The sequence below is a fragment of the Pseudophryne corroboree genome, chromosome 6 (genome assembly GCF_028390025.1).
Source record: "Pseudophryne corroboree isolate aPseCor3 chromosome 6, aPseCor3.hap2, whole genome shotgun sequence".
In the NCBI taxonomy this organism is placed as follows: Eukaryota; Metazoa; Chordata; class Amphibia; order Anura; family Myobatrachidae; genus Pseudophryne; species Pseudophryne corroboree.
The window spans coordinates 196,471,779-196,498,080 of record NC_086449.1 but is presented as its reverse complement, the minus strand read 5'-3'; the positions used below and the strand labels follow the sequence as shown (position 1 = coordinate 196,498,080).

The window sequence follows — 26,302 nt, the reverse complement described above, 5'->3', positions numbered from 1 at the left end:
TATCTCAGGAGGTGCTACACCAGCACGGTTGGATTCTGAATATTCCAAAATCACAGCTGGTTCCGACGACACGTCTACTGTTCCTGGGTATGATCCTGGACACAGTCCAGAAAAAAGTGTTTCTCCCGGAGGAGAAAGCCAAGGAGCTGTCATCTCTAGTCAGAGACCTCCTGAGACCTCCTGAAACCGAAACAGGTATCGGTGCATCACTGCACGCGGGTCCTGGAAAAGATGGTGGCTTCTTACGAAGCAATTCCTTTCGGCAGGTTCCATGCCAGAATCTTTCAGTGGGACCTGTTGGACCAGTGGTCCGGATCGCATCTTCAGATGCATCGCCTGATAACCCTGTCTCCAAGAACCAGGGTGTCTCTGCTGTGGTGGCTGCAGAGGGCCCATCTTCTAGAGGGCCGCAGATTCGGCATACAGGACTGGGTCCTGGTGACCACGGATGCCAGCCTTCGGGGCTGGGGGGCAGTCACACAGGGAAGAAACTTCCAAGGACTATGGTCGAGTCAGGAGACTTCCCTACACATAAATATTCTGGAACTAAGGGCCATTTACAACGCCCTAAGTCAGGCAAGGCCTCTGCTTCAAAACCAGCCGGTACTGATCCAGTCAGACAACATCACGGCAGTCGCCCATGTAAATCGACAGGGCGGCACGAGAAGCAGGATGGCAATGGCAGAAGCCACAAGGATTCTCCGATGGGCGGAAAATCACGTACTAGCACTGTCAGCAGTGTTCATTCCGGGAGTGGACAGCTGGGAAGCAGACTTTCTCAGCAGGCACGACCTCCACCCGGGAGAGTGGGGACTTCATCCAGAAGTCTTCACGCTGATTGTAAATCGATGGGAACGTCCACAAGTGGACATGATGGCGTCCCGCCTAAACAAAAATCTAGAGAGATATTGCGCCAGGTCAAGGGACCCTCAGGCGATAGCTGTGGACGCTCTGGTGACACCGTGGGTGTACCAGTCAGTTTATGTGTTCCCTCCTCTGCCTCTCATACCAAAGGTACTGAGAATAATAAGAAAACGAGGAGTAAGAACAATACTCGTGGTTCCGGACTGGCCAAGGCGAGCGTGGTACCCGGAACTTCAAGAGATGATCTCAGAGGACCCATGGCCTCTGCCGCTCAGACAGGACCTGCTGCAGCAGGGGCCCTGTCTGTTCCAAGACTTACCGCGGCTGCGTTTGACGGCATGGCGGTTGAACGCCGGATCCTGAAGGAAAAGGGCATTCAGGAGGAAGTCATTCCTACGCTGATTAAAGCCAGGAAAGATGTAACTGCAAAGCATTATCACTGCATATGGCGGAAATATGTTGCTTGGTGTGAGGCCGAAAAGGCCCCAACAGAGGAATTTCAACTAGGTCGATATCTGCATTTCCTACAAACAGGAGTGACTATGGGCCTGAAATTAGGCTCCATTAAGGTACAGATCTCGGCTCTGTCGATTTTCTTCCAGAAAGAACTGGCTTCATTGCCTGAAGTTCAGACGTTTGTGAAGGGAGTGCTGCATATTCAGCCCCCGTTGGTGCCTCCAGTGGCACCTTGGGATCTCAACGTGGTGTTGAGTTTCTTAAAATCACATTGGTTTGAGCCACTTAAGACCGTGGATCTAAAATATCTCACGTGGAAAGTGGTCATGTTATTGGCCTTGGCTTCGGCCAGGCGTGTGTCAGAATTGGCGGCTTTGTCATGTTAAAGCCCTTATCTGATTTTCCATATGGATAGGGCAGAATTGAGGACTCGTCCCCAGTTTCTTCCTAAGGTGGTATCAGCTTTTCACTTGAACCAACCTATCGTGGTGCCTGCGGCTACTAGGGACTTGGAGGACTCCAAGTTACTGGACGTAGTCAGGGCCTTGAAAATTTATGTTTCCAGGACGGCTGGAGTCAGGAAAACTGACTCGCTATTTATCCTGTATGCACCCAACAAGCTGGGTGCTCCTGCTTCTAAGCAGACTATTGCTCGCTGGATTTGTAGCACAATTCAGCAGGCGCATTCTGCGGCTGGACTGCCGCATCCTAAATCAGTAAAAGCCCATTCCACAAGGAAGGTGGGCTTTACAACTTTGCCGAGCTGCTACTTGGTAAGGGGCAAACACGTTTGCAAAATTCTACAAATTTGATACCCTGGCTGAGGAGGACCTGGAGTTCTCTCATTCGGTGCTGCAGAGTCATCCGCACTCTCCCGCCCGTTTGGGAGCTTTGGTATAATCCCCATGGTCCTTACGGAGTTCCCAGCATCCACTAGGACGTCAGAGAAAATAAGATTTTACTCACCGGTAAATCTATTTCTCGTAGTCCGTAGTGGATGCTGGGCGCCCGTCCCAAGTGCGGATTGTCTGCAATACTTGTATATAGTTACTGTTAACTAAAGGGTTATTGTTGAGCCATCTGTTGAGAGGCTCAGTTGTTTTCATACTGTTAAACTGGGTATTGTATCACGAGTTGTACAGTGTGATTGGTGTGGCTGGTAAGAGTCTTACCCGGGATTCAAAATCCTTCCTTATTATGTCAGCTCGTCCGGGCACAGTGTCCTAACTGAGGCTTGGAGGAGGGTCATAGTGGGAGGAGCCAGTGCACACCAGGTGACCTAAAGCTTTCTTTAATTGTGCCCAGTCTCCTGCGGAGCCGCTATTCCCCATGGTCCTTACGGAGTTCCCAGCATCCACTACGGACTACGAGAAATAGATTTACCGGTGAGTAAAATCTTATTTTTAAAGCTGTGCAGGAGCAGGTGTTCCCGGCGTCTGTGTCCGGGACTTCCGGGTACGTCACACGGACGGCGCATAGCTGACGTATCCGTTGCCAAACAACGGTTGCGCAAACAGGCGCCGGGGAGACCCGTCAGAACTGTGAGAAAAATGTGAACAGTGATCGTCAAGTATGTGCTAGACGTAACATATGACACCCGAGCGGGGTGAATAATAAGTGAAAGTGAATGGCATTAAAAACATATAAGAGGATAAAAGTTACTTATAATCAGCTGAGGAATGTGTAGAAAAAGCCCAAGTAGTTGTTATAGCAGCATATGAAGCAAAAGAAATACACAAATTGCAACTAATTACACAATAAGATAATAAGATGGGTGGGCTAACATGCGATAGCTGGGCAATTAGATTGGATCCCAACTCAGTTACTGCACGTCAACGCAGGGAGAGAAGAAAGGAGGGGAAGGGAAGGGGTGGAAGGAAAGGGGGAGGGGAAGGAAGATGGAGGGGGGAAAAAGAAGGGGGAGGGGGATGAGGCAGTAGCGGGAAGGGGGGGGGGGAAGTGTGGGGGGGGGGGGGGGGGGGAGGAGAAGGATAGAAGGAAAAGCTGGGCCGGGACCGACTGATGTATAGGCGAATACTAAAGAAATACATTCCAAGTGAATTTTTCATTTAGTCCCTTTGGTGATAATGTATCCAATAGGAAAATCCATTTGGATTCACATTTGGATAATGCTGTATGTCGGTCGCCCCCTCTCACAGGGCTCGGAATGTGGTCGATGATCTTATATCGCAGGCTGGATAGTGGATGGCCCTTTAGTTTAAAGTGGCGTGCGACCGGTTGGTCCACGGGTTTGCCATCGAGCGATGCTTTGATGGCAGATCGGTGTAACGCCATCCTGTCCCTAAGATTTCTAATAGTCTGTCCGACATATAATAAGCCACAGGGGCAGATGATGGTATATACAATAAATGACGTCGTACACGTAACTACGTGTTTAATTTTGTATTGCTTGCCCGTATGTGGGTTATTAAAGCTGTGGCCGGTTTCCAGATATTTGCATGTGGTGCAGGATGCACATCGATAGCACCCTGGTTTTTTAACTTGTGTAGAGGCATTCAGAGTTGGAGTGATATTTGTTTTCACTAAAAAGTCCCTGAGGCTAGGTCCCCTCTTGTAGCTAGGCATCAAAGAGGTGCCTTTGAAACAGGGTAATTCTTTGTCACCCGTCACAATAGGCCATAAACCTTTGGTGGCACGTGGAAGAACTTTACTGACAGTTGAAAACCGGGTAACAAATGGAATCCGTGATTGTAATGGTGATTGCGGGACTTTATAAAGCAGTTGTTCTCTGGGAATATTGAGTACTTCGTTCCTGGAACGCCTAAGTTCCCGTAACTTATAGCCTCTATGAGCAAATTTTGGGATCATGTGATCCAGCGTCGTGACTAGAGTAGTACGGTCACTTGAAATACGTGCTGCCCGAAGCATTTGTGATCTGGGTAAACCGCGTATGAGTGCAGGAGGATGACAGCTACTGTGATGTAGAAGCGTGTTGCGATCCGTGGGTTTTGAAAACATTTGTATTCTATTGGGAATTGGCCTCGTTCCCTATGTATCAAGGCACCTTAGTTACACCTTATGCTGGGTAACTATATTTTTTCTGCTTGATTTATTTTACCTGCATTTTTCCTGTTTTTTCCGAACCAATTTGTGAGTCCACGCCACCGTTACTTCAGCTGAAGTCTCACCAGCAGCGGTCTTTGGGCCCAGCTTGGATCTCCTCACAGGTTACCATGTCATCTCCCACAGCTTCGGGAACTCTGTCATTCATTGATCTTAAACAACATTTGGCAGAGACACTCAGCTATAATGAAGAACAAGCTAATCAGATCCTGTTTGGCACTGACCTCAGCGTTCAACCAGAACCATCTTCTACTGATGAGATCTTCCAGACACTCTTGAAATTACGCAATAAAGAGACTGACTACCTCCTACATGGAACATCACTATCGGACTATTTCCGTGCCAAAATGATCCCACGCGGCTTCAGAATAAGAAATATGCCAACTATTGGTCGCAACAGTGCTGACTTTTGCCGCAAATGGCTATCCATCCTTAATAAATGCAGCTCAGATTTGATGCTGCTGGTCATCGATGAGGCACGTACCATACTATTAGATACTAGGTCTAAACTTGCGGCAGCCACCTTGAATTTAAACCTCAATTAGAAGATAAAAGGCTTCAAGCACAATGGGACCGGTTGGAACAACAGTGTAATACTTATAGACAAGATCTTTTAAAATTCAAACAAAAGAAATTAACTACGGTTCAATCCGATTACGAAGACCAGAGGGTATACCGGTGGCTGAATGGAACAGATCCATCATTCCGCTCTAGATCCCGTATCTCTTGGAAAGATAGAAATCCATCATTTAGGAGGAATCGCTCGCAGTCCAACAGCGACAGTGATTTTCTAGTCACCGACTCGGAGGATCCTCAGACAACACGGACGGTCCCCTTTAGCCAGGGCCACACGTTCAAAAGTCGACATGCGCGACCGGGAAGAACGCGACGTGGGGGCCAAAATCAAAGGATCTTCCAAGCCTCCCATCAACAAGGGGAGGAAGTAACGTTCAATCTGTCATCCCGTAACTTTTCAGCCACTGAATTAAACGTTTTAAACAAAGGATTATCCTTTGTCCCCACCTACCCCCATCGGGACCTTGATTAGAAGATTGACCTATATGGGCTACACAGATCCCTGAAAACTAGGGAATTCTTTCAACATCAACGCGACAATGCGCCTGTTTATAAAACATCTTCCGTGCACAAAAAACGTTGTTTGACCCCGTTTCATCAAACGCTTCATTAAAGACATTCAACCGTCTGCTGGACACAGCAGTCACCAAATTTCATGCAGCTCAACCTATAGTTCACACCAACTTGACTAGAGCTGAACACAAAGCCTTACGAGATTTGTCACAGTACCAGGATGTCATCTTTCGCCCCGCCGATAAGGGCGGTGGCATTGTTATACAGGATTCACAATACATTTCCAACATTGACCAGCTCCTTCAAGATCAATCCACTTACCAACAGCTTTCCCAGAACCCCACGGAGGGATTTAAACGTGATCTGGATACCGCTCTTTTGGAAGCCCATCTAGCAGGACATCTTGACAAAAAAAATTATAATTCATTAATCACCCCTTTCCCTATCACTCCAGTGTTATACACAATTCCCAAACTTCACAAAAATCCTGTGGACCCTCCCCCCCCGACCGATTATTTCAGCAGGGGGTCACTCCTTCAGCCAATCTCACAGTTTCTGGACCAGTTGATTCAGCCATACATCATGGAACAACCTACGTTCCTTAAAGATACCACACAACTTCTTAACAAATTAAATTGCATTAAACAGTACCGACCAGTATGCTGTTATGTACTTTGGATGTCAAAAACCTTTACACGGTGATTCCTCACGACAGTGGCCTAGCAGCTATGGAATTGTTTTTGTTTCGACACCATTTTGATGCCATTCCTATTCCTTTGTCTCTCTCATTGTTGTCCAAAACCTAAAACAAAATTATTTTATGCATAATGGACAGTACTTTATCCAAACCACTGGGTGTGCGATGGGGTCCTCAGTGGCCCCATCGTTCGCCAATGTATACATGTTTCAGCAAGAAGACGAATTCTTTTTCTCATCCATTGGAGACAGTAAGCAAAATAGTGCTATATACACGGTATATAGACGACCTGCTAATCCTCTGGTCTGGCACCGAACAGGAATTAATCACTCTCATCGAACACATCAACACAGCCAACTCACCTATCAAATTCACGTATCAGATCAGCTCTACAAGCATCAACTACTTGGACGTCACCATCGAGATCAAGGATAAGTGCATCCACACCAAATTATTTTCAAAACCCATGGATCGCAACACGCTTCTACATCACAGTAGCTGTCATCCTCCTGCACTCATACGCGGTTTACCCAGATCACAAATGCTTCGGGCAGCACGTATTTCGAGTGACCGTACTACTCTAGTCACGACGCTGGATCACATGATCCCAAATTTGCTCATAGAGGCTATAAGTTACGGGAACTTAGGCGTTCCAGGAACGAAGAACTCAATATTCCCAGAGAACAACTGCTTTATAAAGTCCCGCAATCACCATTGCAATCACGGATTCCATTTGTTACCCGGTTTTCAACTGTTAGTAAAGTTCTTCCACGTGCCACCAAAGGTTTATGGCCTATTGTGACGGGTGACAAAGAATTACCCTGTTTCAAAGGCACCTCTTTGATGCCTAGCTACAAGAGGGGACCTAACCTCAGGGACTTTTTAGTGAAAACAAATATCACTCCAACTCTGAATGCCTCTACACAAGTTAAAAAACCAGGGTGCTATCGATGTGCATCCTGCACCACATGCAAATATCTGGAAACCGGCCACAGCTTTAATAACCCACATACGGGCAAGCAATACAAAATTAAACACGTAGTTACGTGTATGACATCATTTATTGTATATACCATCATCTGCCCCTGTGGCTTATTATATGTCGGACAGACTATTAGAAATCTTAGGCACAGGATGGCGTTACACCGATATGCCATCAAAGCATCGCTCGATGGCAAACCCGTGGACCAACCGGTCGCATGCCACTTTAAACTAAAGGGCCATCCACTATCCAGACTGACCGACATACAGCATTATCCAAATGTGAATCCAAATGGATTTTCCTATTGGATACATTATCACCAAAGGGACTAAATGAAAAATTCACTTGGAATGTATTTCTTTAGTATTCGCCTATACATCAGTCTGTCCCGGCCCAGCTTTTCCTTCTATCCTTCTCCTCCCCCCCCCCCCCCCCCCCCACCCCCTTCCCGCTATTGCCTCATCCTCCTCCCCCTTCCTTCCCTTTTTCCTTCCCCTCCCCCCTCCCCCTTTCCTTCCACCCCTTCCCTTCCCCTCCTTTCTTCTCTCCCTGCGTTGACGTGCAGTAACTGAGTTGGGATCCAATCTAATTGCCCAGCTATCGCATGTTAGCCCACCCATCTTATTATCTTATTGTGTAATTAGATGCAATTTGTGTATTTCTTTTGCTTCATATGCTGCTATAACAACTACTTGGGCTTTTTCTACACATTCCTCAGCTGATTATAAGTAACTTTTATCCTCTTATATGTTTTTAATGCCATTCACTTTCACTTATTATTCACCCCGCTCGGGTGTCATATGTTACGTCTAGCACATACTTGACGATCACTGTTCACATTTTTCTCACAGTTCTGACGGGTCTCCCCGGCGCCTGTTTGCGCAACCGTTGCTTGGCAACGGATACGTCAGCTATGCGCCGTCCGTGTGACGTACCCGGAAGTCCCGGACACAGACGCCGGGAACACCTGCTCCTGCACAGCTTTAAAAGGTGAGTGATTTACTTTGTGGGTTTGGTTCTTTCTCTCTGCACACTTCACTGCACATGGGTATTCTTACCTGAGGAAAAGGCTTGATGCCTTAAAACGTCGTAAGACCTCCATGTTTTTTCATTTTTTGCACATTATTGCTCTGTTTTGCACCATGCTTTGAATATAAAAGTTTTTCAAGACCTTGGAGTGCCGCCTCTTGTCCTTTGCCAGATACACCTGAGCCACAGGTGGGGAAGGAACAGATACTGCATTATCTTTAGGAGGGCAGCCAGGCATTTCTTCTGCTGCATAGAGTGCCGGATGTGTACATTTGTGTGTGTGTGTGTGTGTGTGTGTGTGTATGTATATATATATATATATATATATATATATATATATATATATATATATATATTTGAGAATATTAGACCAATCTTGCAAGTTTAAAAAAATTATATAGAGTTAGAACCCACTCCTCCATCTCTTATGCCTTGAATTACATAGTTGTTGAGGTTGAATGTCCATCGAGTTCAACCTGTATTATAATTTTTTTTTATATTAATTAGATGCTGTATCCTTGGATATTTTTTTCTGCTAGGATTTAATCTTATCCATTTTTAAACTTATTGATTGAGTCCACCATTACTACCTTCTCTGACAGAGAATTCCACTTTTTCTCCGTTGTGTATGGAATTATTTTTCTTCTAACCTCAGGGGGTGTCCTATGTAGTGTTTTTTTGATAAACAAATCGTTTGATAAATCCTTGTATTGTCCCTTTAATGTATTTAAAAATATTAATAACGTCTCCTCTCAGTCGCCTCTTTTCCAGTGTAAACAAATCTAACCTTTTTAAGTCTTTCCTCATAATCCAGTGCCTCTAACCCCTTAACCAGTTTAGTGGCTCGCCTCTGAATCTTTTTGAGTTCCAAGATATCTTTTTTTTTTTTTATAGTGAGGTACCCAGAACTGTACACAATATTCCAGGTGTGGCCGCACCAATGATTTATACAGTGGCAGGATTACACTCTTCATCCCTTGTTTCCATTCCCCGTTTTATGCATGCGAACACCTTACTTGCTTTTGTTGCTGCATTTTGACATTGCGTACTGCTACTAAGTTTATTATCGATGCGCACACCCAAATCTTTTTCAACTACTGTTATCCCTACATTTTATCCATTTAGTTTATAGGCTGCCTGAATGTTCTTAGTCCCAAAGTGCATAACTTTACATTTGTCTGCATTGCTGTTGTGTTGTCCAATATATTGTGTATCTTTTGGGTGCCAACACTCCAAATGAACATTATGCTTAGTTTTCTTGCCAGAGGCTACTGTGGGGCAGTTTAAAAGACACATTTTGACAGATATGTGTTCATTTAGCTCCTAACCAGGTAGGAAAACATTTTTAATAAAATAAAGAATTGAACATTTTCGGGCATGGAAAAAGTGGATCTGCCAAGGTGGAGGGTGAAACTTGTATCTTTATTAAATCATCCCTACTGTGTATATGGAATACATTCTTATTTTCTCTGACGTCCTAAGTGGATGCTGGGACTCCGTAAGGACCATGGGGAATAGCGGCTCCGCAGGAGACTGGGCACAACTAAAAGAAAGCTTTAGGTCTACCTGGTGTGCACTGGCTCCTCCCTCTATGACCCTCCTCCAGACCTCAGTTAGAATCTTGTGCCCGGCTGAGCTGGATGCACACTAGGGGCTCTCCTGAGCTCCTAGAAAAGAAAGTATATTTTAGGTTTTTTTATTTTCAGTGAGATCTGCTGGCAACAGACTCACTGCTACGAGGGACTAAGGGGAAAAGAAGCGAACCTACCTGCTTGCAGCTAGCTTGGGCTTCTTAGGCTACTGGACACCATTAGCTCCAGAGGGATCGAACACAGGGCCCGACCTCGATCGTCCGGTCCCGGAGCCGCGCCGCCGTCCCCCTTACAGAGCCAGAAGCAAGAAGATGGTCCTGAAAATCGTCGGCAGAAGACTTCGGTCTTCAACAAGTTAGCGCACAGCACTGCAGCTGTGCGCCATTGCTCCTCATGCACACCTCACACTCCGGTCACTGATGGGTGCAGGGCGCTGGGGGGGGGGCGCCCTGAGCAGCAATATTAACACCTTGGCTGGCAAAAAATCACAATATATAGTCCTAGAGGCTATATATGTGAAAAATACCCCTGCCGGAGATCCATAAAAAAGCGGGAGAAGTCCGCCGGAAAAGGGGCGGGGCTATCTCCCTCAGCACACTGGCGCCATTTTTCCCTCACAGCTCCGCTGGAAGGATCGCTCCCAGGCTCTCCCCTGCAGTTTCAAGACTACAAAGGGTAAAAAAGAGAGGGGGGGCACTAAATTTAGGCGCAGCAGTATATATATAAGCAGCTATAAGGGAAAATCACTCAGTTATAGTGTTCATCCCTGTGTTATATAGCACTCTGGTGTGTGCTGGCATACTCTCTCTGTCTCCCCAAAGGGCTTTGGGGGGTCCTGTGCTCTGTCAGAGCATTCCCTGTGTGTGTGTGCGGTGTGTCGGTACGGCTGTGTTGACATGTTTGATGAGGAGGCTTATGTGGAGGCGGAGCAGATGCCGATAAATTTGATGTCACCCTCTGCGGGGCCGACACCTGAGTGGATGGACTTGTGGAAGGAATTACGTGAAAGTGTCAACTCCTTACATAAAAGGTTTGACGACATACCAAATATGGAACAGCCGGCTTCTCAGCCTGTGCCTGCCCAGGCGTCTCAAAAGCCATCAGGGGCTCTAAAACGCCCGATACCTCAGATGGCAGACACAGATGTCGACACGGATACTGACTCCAGTGTCGACGACGATGAGACTAATGTATCTTCCAATAGGGCCACACGTTATATGATTGAGGCAATGAAAAATGTGTTGCATATTTCTGATGTTACCCCGGGTACCACAATAAAGGGTATTATGTTTGGAGAGAAAAAACTACCAGTAGTTTTTCCCCCATCTGAGGAGTTAAATGAAGTGTGTGATGAAGCGTGGGTTTCCCCCGATAAGAAACTGGTAATTTCTAAAAGGTTACTAATGACGTACCCTTTCCCGCCAGAGGATAGGTCACGTTGGGAAACATCCCCTAGGGTGGATAAAGCGCTCACACGCTTGTCAAAGAAGGTGGCACTACCGTCTCCGGATACGGCCGCCCTAAAGGAGCCTGCTGATAGGAAGCAGGAGGCTATCCTGAAGTCTGTATATACACACACACAGGTATTATACTGAGACCAGCTATTGCTTCAGCATGGATGTGCAGTGCTGCAGCTGCGTGGTCAGATTCCCTGTCGGAAAATATTGATACCCTAGACAGGGACACTATATTGCTAACCGTAGAGCATATTAAAGACGCAGTCTTATACATGAGAGATGCACAGAGGGATATTTGCCGGCTGGCATCTAAAATAAGTGCGATGTCCATTTCTGCCAGGAGAGGGTTATGGACTCGGCAGTGGACAGGTGATGCAGATTCTAAAAGGCACATAGAAGTTTTGCCTTACAAGGGTGAGGAGTTGTTCAGGGATGGTTTCTCGGACCTCGTTTCCACAGCAACAGCTGGGAAGTCAGCATTTTTACCCCATGTTCCCTCACAGCCAAAGAAAGCACCGTATTATCAGGTACAGTCCTTTCGTCCCCATAAGGGCAAGCGGGTTAAAGGCGCGTCCTTTCTGCCCAGAGGTAGAGGGAAAAAGCTGCAGCATACAGCCAGTTCCCAGGAGCAAAAGTCCTCCCCCGCTTCCTCCAAGTCCGCCGCATGACGCTGGGGCTCCACAGGCGGAGCCAGGTACGGTGGGGGCCCGTCTCAAAAACTTCAGCAATCAGTGGGCTCGCTCACGGGTGGATCCCTGGATCCTTCAAGTAGTATCTCAGGGGTACAAGCTGGAATTCGAGACGTCTCCCCCCCCCCGCCGTTTCCTCAAATCTGCCTTGCCTACAACTCCCTCAGGCAGGGAGGCAGTGTTAGAGGCAATACACAAGCTGTATTCCCAGCAGGTGATAGTCAAGGTGCCCCTCCTTCAACAAGGACGGGGTTACTATTCCACAATGTTTGTGGTACCGAAACCGGACGGTTCGGTGAGACCCATTTTAAATTTGAAATCCTTGAACACATATATAAAAAAATTCAAGTTCAAGATGGAATCGCTCAGGGCGGTTATTGCAAGCCTGGACGAGGGGGATTACATGGTATCACTGGACATCAAGGATGCTTACCTGCATGTCCCCATTTACCATCCTCACCAGGAGTACCTCAGATTTGTGGTACAGGATTGTCATTACCAATTCCAGACGTTGCCGTTTGGTCTGTCCACGGCACCGAGGGTATTTACCAAGGTAATGGCCGAAATGATGATACTCCTTCGAAAAAAGGGAGTTTTAATTATCCCGTACTTGGACGATCTCCTGATAAAGGCGAGGTCCAGGGAGCAGTTGTTGGTCGGGGTAGCACTATCTCGGGAGGTGCTACAACAGCACGGTTGGATTCTAAATATTCCAAAGTCACAGCTGGTCCCTACGACACGTCTACTGTTCCTGGGGATGGTTCTGGACACAGAACAGAAAAAAGTGTTTCTCCCGGAGGAGAAGGCCAAGGAGCTGTCATCTCTAGTCAGAGGCCTCCTAAAACCAAAACCGGTGTCGGTGCATCACTGCACGCGAGTCCTGGGAAAAATGGTAGCTTCCTACGAAGCAATTCCATTCGGCAGGTTCCATGCAAGGACTTTTGAGTGGGACCTGTTGGACAAGTGGTCCGGATCGCATCTTCAGATGCATCGGCTGATAACCCTGTCTCCAAGGACCAGGGTGTCTCTGCTGTGGTGGCTGCAAAGTGCTCATCTTCAAGAGGGCCGCAGATTCGGCATACAGGACTGGGTCCTGGTGACCACGGATGCCAGCCTTCGAAGCTTGGGGGCAGTCACACAGGGAAGAAACTTCCAAGGACTATGGTCAAGTCAGGAGACTTTCCTACACATAAATATGCTGGAACTGAGGGCCATTTACAATGCCCTAAGTCAGGCAAAACCCCTGCTTCAAAACCAGCCGGTACTGATCCAGTCAGACAACATCACGGCAGTCGCCCATGTAAACCGACAGGGCGGCACAAGAAGCAGGACGGCGATGGCAGAAGCCACAAGGATTCTCCGATGGGCGGAAAATCACGTGTTAGCACTGTCAGCAGTGTTCATTCCGGGAGTGGACAACTGGGAAGCAGACTTCCTCAGCAGGCACGGCCTCCACCCGGGAGAGTGGAGACTTCATCCAGAAGTCTTCCAACTGATTGTAAACCGTTGGGAAAGGCCACAGGTGGACATGATGGCGTCCCGCCTAAACAAAAAGCTAGAAAGATATTGCGCCAGGTCAAGAGACCCTCAGGCGATAGCTGTGGACGCTCTAGTGACACCGTGGGTGTACCGGTCGGTTTATGTGTTCCCTCCTCTTCCTCTCATACCCAAGGTACTGAGGATAATAAGGAGAAGAGGAGTAAGAACTATACTCATTGTTCCGGTTTGGCCAAGAAGAGCTTGGTACCCGGAACTTCAAGAAATGATCTCAGAGGACCCATGGCCTCTGCCGCTCAGACAGGACCTGCTGCAGCAGGGGCCCTGTCTGTTCCAAGACTTACCGCGGCTGCGTTTGACGGCATGGCGGTTGAACACCGGATCCTGAAAGAAAAGGGCATTCCGGAGGAAGTCATTCCTACGCTGATTAAAGCTAGCAAAGAAGTGACCGCAAACCATTATCACCGCATTTGGCGAAAATATGTTGCGTGGTGTGAGGCCAGGAAGGCCCCAAAGGAGGAATTTCAGCTGGGCCGTTTTCTGCACTTCCTACAGTCGGGTGACTATGGGCCTAAAATTGGGTTCCATTAAGGTCCAGATTTCGGCTCTATCGATTTTCTTCCAGAGAGAACTGGCTTCACTACCTGAAGTTCAGACTTTTGTTAAGGGAGTGCTGCATATTCAGCCCCCTTTTGTGCCTCCAGTGGCACCTTGGGATCTCAACGTGGTGTTGGATTTCCTAAAGTCACATTGGTTTGAGCCACTTAAAACCGTGGAATTAAAATATCTCACGTGGAAAGTGGTCATGCTGTTGGCCTTGGCTTCGGCCAGGCGTGTGTCAGAATTGGCGGCTTTGTCATGTAAAAGCCCTTATCTGATTTTCCATATGGATAGGGCAGAATTGAGGACTCGTCCCCAGTTTCTCCCTAAGGTGGTATCAGCCTTTCATTTGAACCAACCTATCGTGGTGCCTGCGGCTACTAAAGACTTGGAGGCTTCCAAGTTGTTGGACGTAGTCAGGGCCCTGAGAATTTATGTTTCCAGGACAGCTAGTGTCAGGAAAACTGACTCGTTGTTTATCCTGTATGCACCCAACAAGCTGGGTGCTCCTGCTTCAAAGCAGACTATTGCTCGCTGGATCTGTAGTACGATTCAGCTTGCACATTCTGCGGCTGGACTGCCGCATCCTAAATCAGTGAAAGCCCATTCCACAAGGAAGGTGGGCTCTTCTTGGGCGGCTGCCCGAGGGGGCTCGGCTCTACAAATTTGCCGAGCAGCTACTAGGTCGGGGTCAAACACATTTGCTAAATTCTACAAGTTTGACACCCTGGCTGAGGAGGACCTAGAGTTTGCCCATTCCGTGCTGCAGAGTCATCCGCACTCTCCCGCCCGTTTGGGAGCTTTGGTATAATCCCCATGGTGCTTACGGAGTCCCAGCATCCACTTAGGACGTCAGAGAAAATAAGATTTTACTCACCGGTAAATCTATTTCTCGTAGTCTGTAGTGGATGCTGGGCGCCCATCCCAAGTGCGGATTGTCTGCAATACTTGTATATAGTTATTGTTTAACTAAAGGGTTATTGTTGAGCCATCTGTTGAGAGGCTCAGTTGTTGTTCATACTGTTAACTGGGTATAGTATCACAAGTTATACGGTGTGATTGGTTTGGCTGGTATGAGTCTTACCCGGGATTCAAAATCCTTCCTTATTGTGTCAGCTCTTCCGGGCACAGTATCCTAACTGAGGTCTGGAGGAGGGTCATAGAGGGAGGAGCCAGTGCACACCAGGTAGACCTAAAGCTTTCTTTTAGTTGTGCCCAGTCTCCTGCGGAGCCGCTATTCCCCATGGTCCTTACGGAGTCCCAGCATCCACTACGGACTACGAGAAATAGATTTACCGGTGAGTAAAATCTTATTTAAAATGATCTTATTCAATCCAACAAAAAGATACACAAACTTCTGTCGTGCTGGCACCAGTAACCTAAATGCATCAAAGGATTAGTTTCCCCGACTAATTTCTATTTAATAAGCCTAATGCAGTTTATATCTGATGTGGAAAGCAAGTCAGACTGACTGAAACTAAGCATTGATCAATAAATAAATGAACACTTGCTTAACATTAATGAAGTTCACAATTGGTTGAACATTATTCATGTTTTTCGGTCTGGTACGGAAGAAGCCCTGTTTGCTGCCTATACATTACACCCACAAGGCTGCTTCTGGAGCCACTTAGGCGGCTTCTGCAAATGCCTGCGAGATGGGGAAAAGAGGCTGTGCAAATGTGTGTTACCCGTGATGGGTGATCTGGAGACTGTGACCTGTTTCAGTAAGGGCAATGTGCTCAGGTTGCTGGAGATCTGGAGTGTAGCATATGTAACACCAATGTAGGTGAGGTCTGCTGAGCTGGGTTATCCGTCCAGTCAGATAGAATGGAGAAAAATAATCATACTTAAATGGGAGTCTGAAATAAAATGGATCTGTCGGTTGTAATATCTCTAGGAAATAAGCCACCTCGGCCAAGGGAAGAAGATTACTAATGGAGGCTGTTAGCAGTGCAGATTATTAGAGGCTGAGAAATATTACTACTGTAGCTATGAGAGTGGCCATTTAATTGTGTGAAATGGATCCTATAGTCTTGGGGCATCTTCATTGCGTTAGTGTGTTCTGATTAAGGAAGAGAACATGTTTATAAACAAATTTCTTTTCATGATAATTAATGTAAGGGGCTCAAGAACGGAAAATCTAAGAACTGTTATCTACAGATACAAATGCAGAGCAATCCAAGTGCTAATTGAACGTTCTGGTACGTGTCCTGTTTATTCATACAGTATTTGCTTTCATTTAAAAAAAAAAAACTTAAACGTAATTCCATTTTAATTCAATTTATGGTTTTCCAAGTTGTATCATTAAAGATGTGTAACATGGCTTTTTCTGGGGTGTCTTTGACTAGATCTAGAACATTTTTTGTTATCTTTCTGCGTGTTTTGCTCATTATAAAACCACCTGTAGCCCCCGACCAAGAGAATGCTGACAGCAGCACAAAGTATTTCAGGGAGTAAACCTGCTAATATTGTGGGAGGTAGTTGCCTGGCCACGTGTGTCATGCTTATTGAGGACAGGCCTGCATAGGAAAGAAGGGTCATACAGCCAGCTGTTTATAGGGAATACATACCCGCCGGCATACCGATCCCATTTATAGTTGGTACTATGCTTCCATTAAACAGCAGGGTTTACTGTATATAAAGCCTTTATATGTCCGTGTCATAATATCTTTTATGTGAAATTGTATTTGTTTTCTAGGTATACGCAGTGTGTCATAGTGTATTTGATAAAATAGATGGTGTGGCACAGCATAAACCCTGCATCTCAAAAGCTTTATGTACTATCTTCCTAATAAATAAATCAATATGTGTATATTCCAGAGGTTTCTTGTGGAGCTCAGTATATCTGTGCAGTTACACATGTTCCTCGGGAGTCATTGATGATCATATGCCCCCATCTGCATTTGTTGTGTTGGAGAACATCACCCTCTATGATTGATATTGTCCGTGTTTACCCTTCAACTCCCGAACAGCTTTAGCCAATGTAGTCAATATTGAGCTGCAGGTACAGATGACAGAAGACCTTGTCATCTACCCACAAGAGGGCGCATCATTGACAAAATAGTGCGTACTTACTGGACGATATGTCATTGTTGTCCATATTATTAATAAAAGTCACCTAGTGTGTACCCAGCTTAAGTCAAGCAACAATTTACTACTAAATATCAATGGTTGTATGTCGGTGAGCTGTATATTATGCATGAATGCCCAAAAGATGTATACACATTTCCATGTTTCTCTTTTATTTGTATAAGGTTATCATATTAGGGATTCAGTATGAGATCCCGGCGGTCAGGAGACCGACGCCGAGATCCTGGCAGCCGGGGTCCCGGCGGCGAGTGCAGCGTGTCCCCTTGCGGGCTCGCTGCACTCGCTACGCTTCAGGACCGGTGGCGACCTTAGGTCGCCATGGGTTTATATTCACCCTCGGGTGGTGGTGTGGAGCACCACCCAAGTGGGGATTCCAGTTGACGGTCAGGATTCCGATTGCTGGTATTTCACCAGGTGTCAGGATTCCAGCTTCAGTATCCTTACTGTCGGGATCCCGAAAACCGGCAAATCGACTGCCTCCCCATGTTAAGAGTCATACGTGGACGCGCATCACTATCACTATGGGGCATACACACGGAGAGATCTATGCTTCATTTCTAAGCAATCTAGTCAGATTATTTAGAAATTAAGCATGGATCTCTCTGTGTCTACCCCTTGTTAGACTTTGCAGCTTTTACGAACAATCATGACTTATTATGTAGTGCTGTGTTTTTGTTTGTCATAAGTGTTGAAGGAGTTAATCTAGCTAATAAAAGCAAAGTGAGCCCTCCAACATTTAAGTTTCCCATGCTGGGCAAGAGACATACAAACACAATTAACATTCATTACAGACTTCATGGACGGGGTTTTATCCAAAGTGGCCATAGCAATGATAAATATGCACTTTATCTCTGCAACAAATTTGATTTGTGTAACGATTTCCGTTCAGATATGGCTATCAGTGAGCCTCACAGCGCTCCCGTTTTATGGCGGCTGATGGACAGCATCCAGTCCCAGAGACGTGCTCTGGAAAACCTGCTCTGCTTTATTGAGCTGTGGTTTCTCTGCCTATTCATTTAGTTTTTAGCACATTTTCTAATTGATAGATGAATAAAATGCTTTTTACACCTATGGTAATATTTGGAAAGGAGAAAGCTGAAATGTAGTTGACCTCCATCAGCTTCCCTTGGGATTTCTGAGTGTTCCATGATTGAGTCAGAAAGAACTGCAGTAATATCACTAGTTCATGCTGGATTACTGGACTGTATTCATGTGGCCACCACTGTCTGTGTCATAGGAGCTCTTTTTAGAGTTTTATTTTATATAATATATTAATGTATGTGTATATATTACTGCCGCTGCCGGAGTGAGGCAGCCAGGTGCCGCTGCCGGGGTGAGGCAGCCAGGTGCCGCTGCCGGGGTGAGGCAGCCAGGTGCCGCGACTGATGCTATTGTTTATACTTGTGGATTGATACTGTTGTGGCTGTGTGATGAGGTTTTCATGACGGTGGGAAGTAGTTCAGGTGTGTGGTCATGCTGGGAGGTGTGCGGTCCTTGGGGGAAAAAATGCACGGTGATTTGATTTGGTGTGTCCACTCATGTTAGTGGGATTATTGGCATTTTAACACACTATTGTATAAGTATATATTTTATCTGAGCATACATGATTGTCTACATTAATAGCAATAAAATCGTTTTTATTCTTATTATTTCCAGGCAGTATAAGAAGCTGCGTTCCCTGCTTCGTGATGCCCGCCATGATTGCATTTATTTCCCAAATGAGTTCCAACATTATGCCTATCTACCCCGCGAGATGGGCGAGTTTGTGGAAGACTGGCAGACAAGGTATTATTCCTCTGTGTCTGCCACCATGTACCTCTGACTGAATATCCTACCATAGAACCTCGCTCATTCTGACTGCAGTTATACAGTGCCACCTACATCATACTGGTGTTTGTCCCTCTGGCGTCTGCAGGTGTATATACAACTCCTGCGTCTGGTACTACCAGCACTGCCGGTCTATGGTCCCTGTCATTATGGTCACGGAGAACACAGAGGCGATAAGAAGATACAGCAATGAGACTGAAGGTGTTTATGTCTTATCATTTAAGGTCAGTCTGTAGGAAGAAGCAATATGGGATTAGTTGAGTAATGTCTTCAAAATGACTATATGCATATACAGTAATAGTGTTTTATCTTGTGTGTTGCACTTTGATATGAAGTTATAGATTTCCCAGTTTTTATTCCTCTTTGGTTAGTTTACTTTTTCCTTATGTTATAGCAGACACTGATCTGTAGGGCACAGGCCACAACAATACTACTACTGACATGAAGCAGTCCTTTTATTTTGCTTAGAAAAGACCAAGGGGTCTATTCATGAAGCAGTGAAAACTGTGGAGAAGGGAGCCAGTGGAGAAGAACCAATCGGCATTGAAGTAACATTTATAATTTGCATACTATAAAATCGTACAGAGCAGCTGATTGGTTGCCATGGGCAACTTTTCCACTGGCTCACTTCTCCACTCTTTTCACTGTTTCATGAATAGACCCTTAGATGTGAACTGGTTCTCCATACTGTAGTACAGAATGAATCGTCTGCACACGTGTGACGGTCTGTCTCTCTTACAGTCATATAGAACATAATAGAAGGGAAAAAATATATTGTAGCGTGACATTGACTGGACATGACGCCAGAGTGCTGGAGTTATACTTCCTTCCATAGCATATAGTGTATACAGCAACCAGTGGTTTTATCTGCACTGAAACCATAATGATAGTTTAATGATTGGATTTTGCTCTATAATCACTTGATTTCCCGTCCGTATAAGGAGGGGTGAGCAGTGTTCTGTGACAAAACAAAAAACAAAACCCCAAACCCTCTGTAATAAAGGGTGGTGCACTCTCAGATGCTGATATTAATAACTAAAGGGCCCCATACACTACTGCAACATGTCCATCTGACGTGTCGCAGGCGATCGATGGCGATCACCCCGGCAGCCTCCCGGGCAGCAGGATCGCCCAAGATACATCGTATGCTGTCCTTTTGCATACAATGTATCTTGGGCGGTCCCAGCCACGCCTGCAGGGTCGGACCAGATTGAATGTGCAGCACATTCAATCTGGAGGATCCGATGCTCACAGGGACGCGCATCGGATCGGATACACAGCCAAAATGCCCGATTTCACCCAGTATATTGGGCCAAATGCCCGAATTGGGCTGAAATTGGGCATCATCGTTCTAGTGTATGGGGCCCTTAAGAGACATGGCAGTATCCCAACTGAGGCACTCTGTTTCTTATGTCTATTTGCTAAAACCGTACACTTCAATCAATTAAAATCAGAGATTGTATATAATCGTTCAACTGCGCTCTATATTGCGTGCGACCTAGGACCATTATCTTTACTATATTTCTCTGACGTCCTAGTGGATGCTGGGACTCCGTCAGGACCATGGGGATTAGCGGCTCCGCAGGAGACAGGGCACAAAAATAAAGCTTTAGGATCAGGTGGTGTGCACTGGCTCCTCCCCCTATGACCCTCCTCCAAGCCTCAGTTAGGTTTTTGTGCCCGTCCGAGCAGGGTGCAATCTAGGTGGCTCTCCTAAAGAGCTGCTTAGAAAAAGTTTTTAGGTTTTTTATTTTCAGTGAGTCCTGCTGGCAACAGGCTCACTGCATCGAGGGACTTAGGGGAGAGAAGTGAACTCACCTGCGTGCAGGATGGATTGGCTTCTTAGGCTACTGGACACCATTAGCTCCAGAGGGATCGAACACAGGCCCAGCCATGGAGTCCGGTCCCGGAGCCGCGCCGCCGACCCCCCTTGCAGATGCCGAAGATTGAAGAGGTCCAGAAACAGGCGGCAGAAGACTTTTCAGTCTTCATGAGGTAGCGCACAGCACTGCAGCTGTGCGCCATTGTTGTCAGCACACTTCACACAGCGGTCACTGAGGGTGCAGGGCGCTGGGGGGGGGGGCGCCCTGGGCAGCAATGTATAATACCTTTCTTATGGCTAAAAATACATCACATATAGCCCTTGAGGCTATATGGATGTATTTAACCCCTGCCAGATCTCACAAACTCCGGGAGAAGAGCCCGCCGAAATAGGGGGCGGGGCTTATTCTCCTCAGCACACAGCGCCATTTTCCTGCTCAGCTCCGCTGTGAGGAAGGCTCCCAGGACTCTCCCCTGCACTGCACTATAGAAACAGGGTAAAACAGAGAGGGGGGGCACTTTTTTTGGCGATATTACTATATTTAAGCTGCTATAAGGATACAACACTTATATAGGGTTGTTCCCATATATATTATAGCGCTTGGGTGTGTGCTGGCAAACTCTCCCTCTGTCTCCCCAAAGGGCTAGGGGGGTCCTGTCTTCAATAGAGCATTCCCTGTGTGTCTGCTGTGTGTCGGTACGTGTGTGTCGACATGTATGAGGACGATGTTGGTGTGGAGGCAGAGCAATTGCCGGTAATGGTGATGTCACCCCCCAGGGAGTCGACACCGGAATGGATGGCTTTGTTTATGGAATTACGTGATAATGTCAGCACATTACAAAAATCAGTTGACGACATGAGACGGCCGGCAAACCAGTTAGTACCTGCCCAGGCGTCTCAGACACCGTCAGGGGCTGTAAAACGCCCTTTACCTCAGTCGGTCGACACAGACCCAGACACGGACACTGAATCTAGTGTCGACGGTGAAGAAACAAACGTATTTTCCAGTAGGGCCACACGTTATATGATCACGGCAATGAAGGAGGCTTTACATATCTCTGATACTGCAAGTACCACAAAAAGGGGTATTATGTGGGGTGTGAAAAAACTACCTGTAGTTTTTCCTGAATCAGAGGAATTGAATGATGTATGTGATGAAGCGTGGGTTAACCCAGATAGAAAAGTGCTAATTTCAAAAAAGTTATTGGCATTATACCCTTTCCCGCCAGAGGTTAGGGCACGCTGGGAAACACCCCCTAGGGTGGATAAGGCGCTCACACGCTTATCAAAACAAGTGGCGTTACCGTCTCCTGATACGGCCGCCCTCAAGGATCCAGCTGATAGGAGGCTGGAAACTACCCTAAAAAGTATATACACACATACTGGTGTTATACTGCGACCAGCCATCGCCTCAGCCTGGATGTGCAGTGCTGGGGTGGTCTGGTCGGATTCCCTGACTGAAAATATTGATACCCTGGATAGGGACAGTATTTTATTGACTTTAGAGCAATTAAAGGATGCTTTTCTTTATATGCGAGATGCTCAGAGGGATATTTGCACTCTGGCATCGAGAGTAAGTGCGATGTCCATATCTGCCAGAAGAAGTTTATGGACGCGACAGTGGTCAGGTGATGCGGATTCCAAACGGCATATGGAAGTATTGCCGTATAAAGGGGAGGAATTATTTGGCGTGGATCTATCGGATCTGGTGGCCACGGCAACTGCCGGGAAATCCACCTTTTTACCTCAGACCCCCTCCCAACAGAAAAAGACACCGTCTTTTCAGCCGCAGTCCTTTCGGTCCTATAAGAACAAGCGGGCAAAAGGACAGTCATATCTGCCCCGAGGCAGAGGAAAGGGTAAGAGAGGGCAGCAAGCAGCTCCTTCCCAGGAACAGAAGCCCTCCCCGGGTTCTGCAAAGCCCTCAGCATGACGCTGGGGCTTTACAAGCGGACTCAGGAGCGGTGGGGGGTCGACTCAAGAATTTCAGCGCGCAGTGGGCTTGCTCACAGGTGGACCCCTGGATCCTGCAGGTAGTATCTCAGGGTTACAGGTTGGAATTCGAGAAGTCTCCCCCTCGCCGGTTCCTAAAGTCTGCTTTGCCAACGTCTCCCTCAGACAGGGCGACGGTATTGGAAGCCATTCACAAGCTGTTTTCTCAGCAGGTGATAGTCAAGGTACCCCTCCTACAACAGGGAAAGGGGTATTACTCCACGCTATTTGTGGTACCGAAGCCGGACGGCTCGGTAAGACCTATTCTAAATCTGAAATCTTTGAACCTGTACATACAAAAATTCAAGTTCAAGATGGAGTCACTCAGAGCAGTGATAGCGAATCTGGAAGAAGGGGACTTTATGGTGTCCCTGGACATCAAGGATGCTTACCTGCATGTCCCAATTTGCCCTTCACACCAAGGGTACCTCAGGTTCGTGGTGCAAAACTGTCATTATCAGTTTCAGACGCTGCCGTTTGGATTGTCCACGGCACCTCGGGTCTTTACCAAGGTAATGGCCGAGATGATGTTTCTTCTGCGAAGAAAAGGCGTATTAATTATCCCTTACTTGGACGATCTCCTGATAAGGGCAAGGTCCAGAGAACAGCTGGAAGACGTAGTAGCACTAACCCAAGTAGTGCTGCAACAGCACGGGTGGATTCTGAATTTTCCAAAATCTCAATTGAACCCGACGACACGTCTGCTGTTCCTGGGAATGATTCTGGACACGGTTCAGAAAAAGGTGTTTCTTCCGGAGGAGAAAGCCAGGGAGTTATCCGAACTTGTCAGGAACCTCCTAAAACCAGGAAAAGTGTCTGTGCATCAATGCACAAGAGTCCTGGGAAAGATGGTGGCTTCTTACGAAGCGATTCCATTCGGCAGATTCCACGCAGGGTCCTGGTGACCACGGATGCCAGTCTGAGAGGCTGGGGAGCGGTCACACAGGGAAGAAACTTCCAGGGAGTATGGTCAAGCCTGGAGATGTCTCTTCACATAAATATACTGGAGCTAAGAGCGATTTACAATGCTCTAAGCCTGGCAAAACCCCTGCTTCAGGGTCAGCCGGTGTTGATCCAGTCGGACAACATCACGGCAGTCGCCCACGTAAACAGACAGGGCGGCACAAGAAGCAGGAGAGCAATGGCAGAAGCTGCAAGGATTCTTCGCTGGGCGGAAGATCATGTGATAGCACTGTCAGCAGTGTTCATTCCAGGAGTGGACAACTGGGAAGCAGACTTCCTCAGCAGACACAATCTACACCCGGGAGAGTGGGGACTTCATCCAGAAGTCTTCCACATGATTGTGAACCGTTGGGAAAAATCAAAGGTGGATATGGTGGCGTCTCGCCTCAACAAAAAACTGGACAGGTATTGCGCCAGGTCAAGAGACCCTCAGGCAATAGCTGTGGACGCTCTGGTAACACCGTGGGTGTTCCAGTCAGTGTATGTGTTTCCTCCTCTGCCTCTAATACCAAAAGTACTGAGAATTATACGGCAAAGGGGAGTAAGAACGATACTCGTGGCTCCGGATTGGCCAAGAAGAACTTGGTACCCGGAACTTCAGGAGATGCTCACGGAAGATCCGTGGCCTCTACCTCTAAGACGGGACCTGCTTCAGCAGGGACCGTGTCTATTCCAAGACTTACCGCGGCTGCGTTTGACGGCATGGCGGTTGAACGCCGAATTCTAAGGGAAAAAGGCATTCCGGAAAAGGTCATTCCTACACTGGTAAAAGCCAGGAAGGAGGTGACTGCACAACATTATCACCGCATTTGGAGAAAATATGTTGCGTGGTGTGAGGCCAGGAAGGCCCCCACGGAGGAATTTCAACTGGGTCGATTCCTACATTTCCTGCAAACAGGATTGTCTATGGGCCTCAAATTGGGGTCCATTAAGGTTCAAATTTCGGCCCTGTCGATTTTCTTCCAGAAAGAATTGGCTTCAGTTCCTGAAGTCCAGACTTTTGTAAAAGGAGTACTACATATACAGCCCCCGGTTGTGCCCCCAGTGGCTCCGTGGGACCTTAATGTAGTTTTGGATTTTCTCAAATCCCATTGGTTTGAGCCACTCAAATCGGTGGATTTGAAATATCTTACGTGGAAAGTAACCATGCTACTGGCCCTGGCTTCAGCCAGGAGAGTATCAGAATTGGCGGCTTTATCGTATAAAAGCCCATATCTGATTTTCCTTGCGGACGCGTCCTCAGTTTCTGCCTAAGGTGGTGTCAGCGTTTCACCTGAACCAGCCTATTGTGGTGCCTGCGGCTACTAGCGATTTGGAGGATTCCAAGTTGCTGGACGTTGTCCGGGCATTGAAAATATATATTTCAAGGACGGCTGGAGTCAGAAAATCTGACTCGCTGTTTATACTGTATGCACCCAACAAGCTGGGTGCTCCTGCTTCTAAGCAGACGATTGCTCGTTTGATTTGTAGCACAATTCAACTTGCACATTCTGTGGCAGGCCTGCCACAGCCTAAATCTGTCAAGGCCCATTCCACAAGGAAGGTGGGCTCATCCTGGGCGGCTGCCCGAGGGGTCTCGGCATTACAACTCTGCCGAGCAGCTACGTGGTCGGGGGAGAACACGTTTGTAAAATTCTACAAATTTGATACCCTGGCTAAAGAGGACCTGGAGTTCTCTCATTCGGTGCTGCAGAGTCATCCGCACTCTCCCGCCCGTTTGGGAGCTTTGGTATAATCCCCATGGTCCTGACGGAGTCCCAGCATCCACTAGGACGTCAGAGAAAATAAGATTTTACTTACCGATAATTCTATTTCTCGTAGTCCGTAGTGGATGCTGGGCGCCCATCCCAAGTGCGGATTGTCTGCAATACTTGTACATAGTTATTGTTACAAAAAAATCGGGTTGTTATTGTTGTGAGCCGTCTGTTCAGAGGCTCCTACGTTTGTCATACTGTTAACTGGGTTCAGATCACAAGTTGTACGGTGTGATTGGTGTGGCTGGTATGAGTCTTACCCGGGATTCAAAATCCTTCCTTATTGTGTACGCTCGTCCGGGCACAGTATCCTAACTGAGGCTTGGAGGAGGGTCATAGGGGAGGAGCCAGTGCACACCACCTGATCCTAAAGCTTTATTTTTGTGCCCTGTCTCCTGCGGAGCCGCTAATCCCCATGGTCCTGACGGAGTCCCAGCATCCACTACGGACTACGAGAAATAGATTTATCGGTAAGTAAAATCTTATTTTTAATATTTTGCGTGATTGATTATTTTTAATATTGGAATAGAGGGGGTAATTCCAAGTTGATCGCAGCAGGATTTTTGATAGCAATTGGGCAAAACCATGTGCACTGCAGGGGGGGCAGATATAACATGTGCAGAAAGAGTTAGATTTGGGTGGGTTATTTTATTTCTGTGCAGGGTAAATACTGGCTGCTTTATTTGCAATATGCAAATTAGATTGCAGATTGAACACACCACACCCAAATCTAACTCTCTCTGCACATGTTATATCTGCCTCCCCTGCAGTGCACATGGTTTTGCCCAATTGCTAACAAAAATCCTGCTGCGATCAAC

At 46.9% G+C, this 26,302-nt stretch overlaps 1 protein-coding gene across 2 annotated transcripts in view; it reads left to right on the top strand.

Moving 5' to 3' along the window:
- DIS3L (DIS3 like exosome 3'-5' exoribonuclease) overlaps window positions 1-26,302 on the top strand; it is a 94,538-nt gene that overhangs the window by 7,256 nt on the left and 60,980 nt on the right. For both annotated transcript variants that reach the window (XM_063925576.1, XM_063925577.1), the window contains 2 exons: window positions 18,783-18,911; window positions 19,042-19,177. In XM_063925576.1, the coding sequence (XP_063781646.1) occupies window positions 18,783-18,911; window positions 19,042-19,177 (265 nt within the window). The remainder of the gene's footprint in view (window positions 1-18,782; window positions 18,912-19,041; window positions 19,178-26,302) is intronic.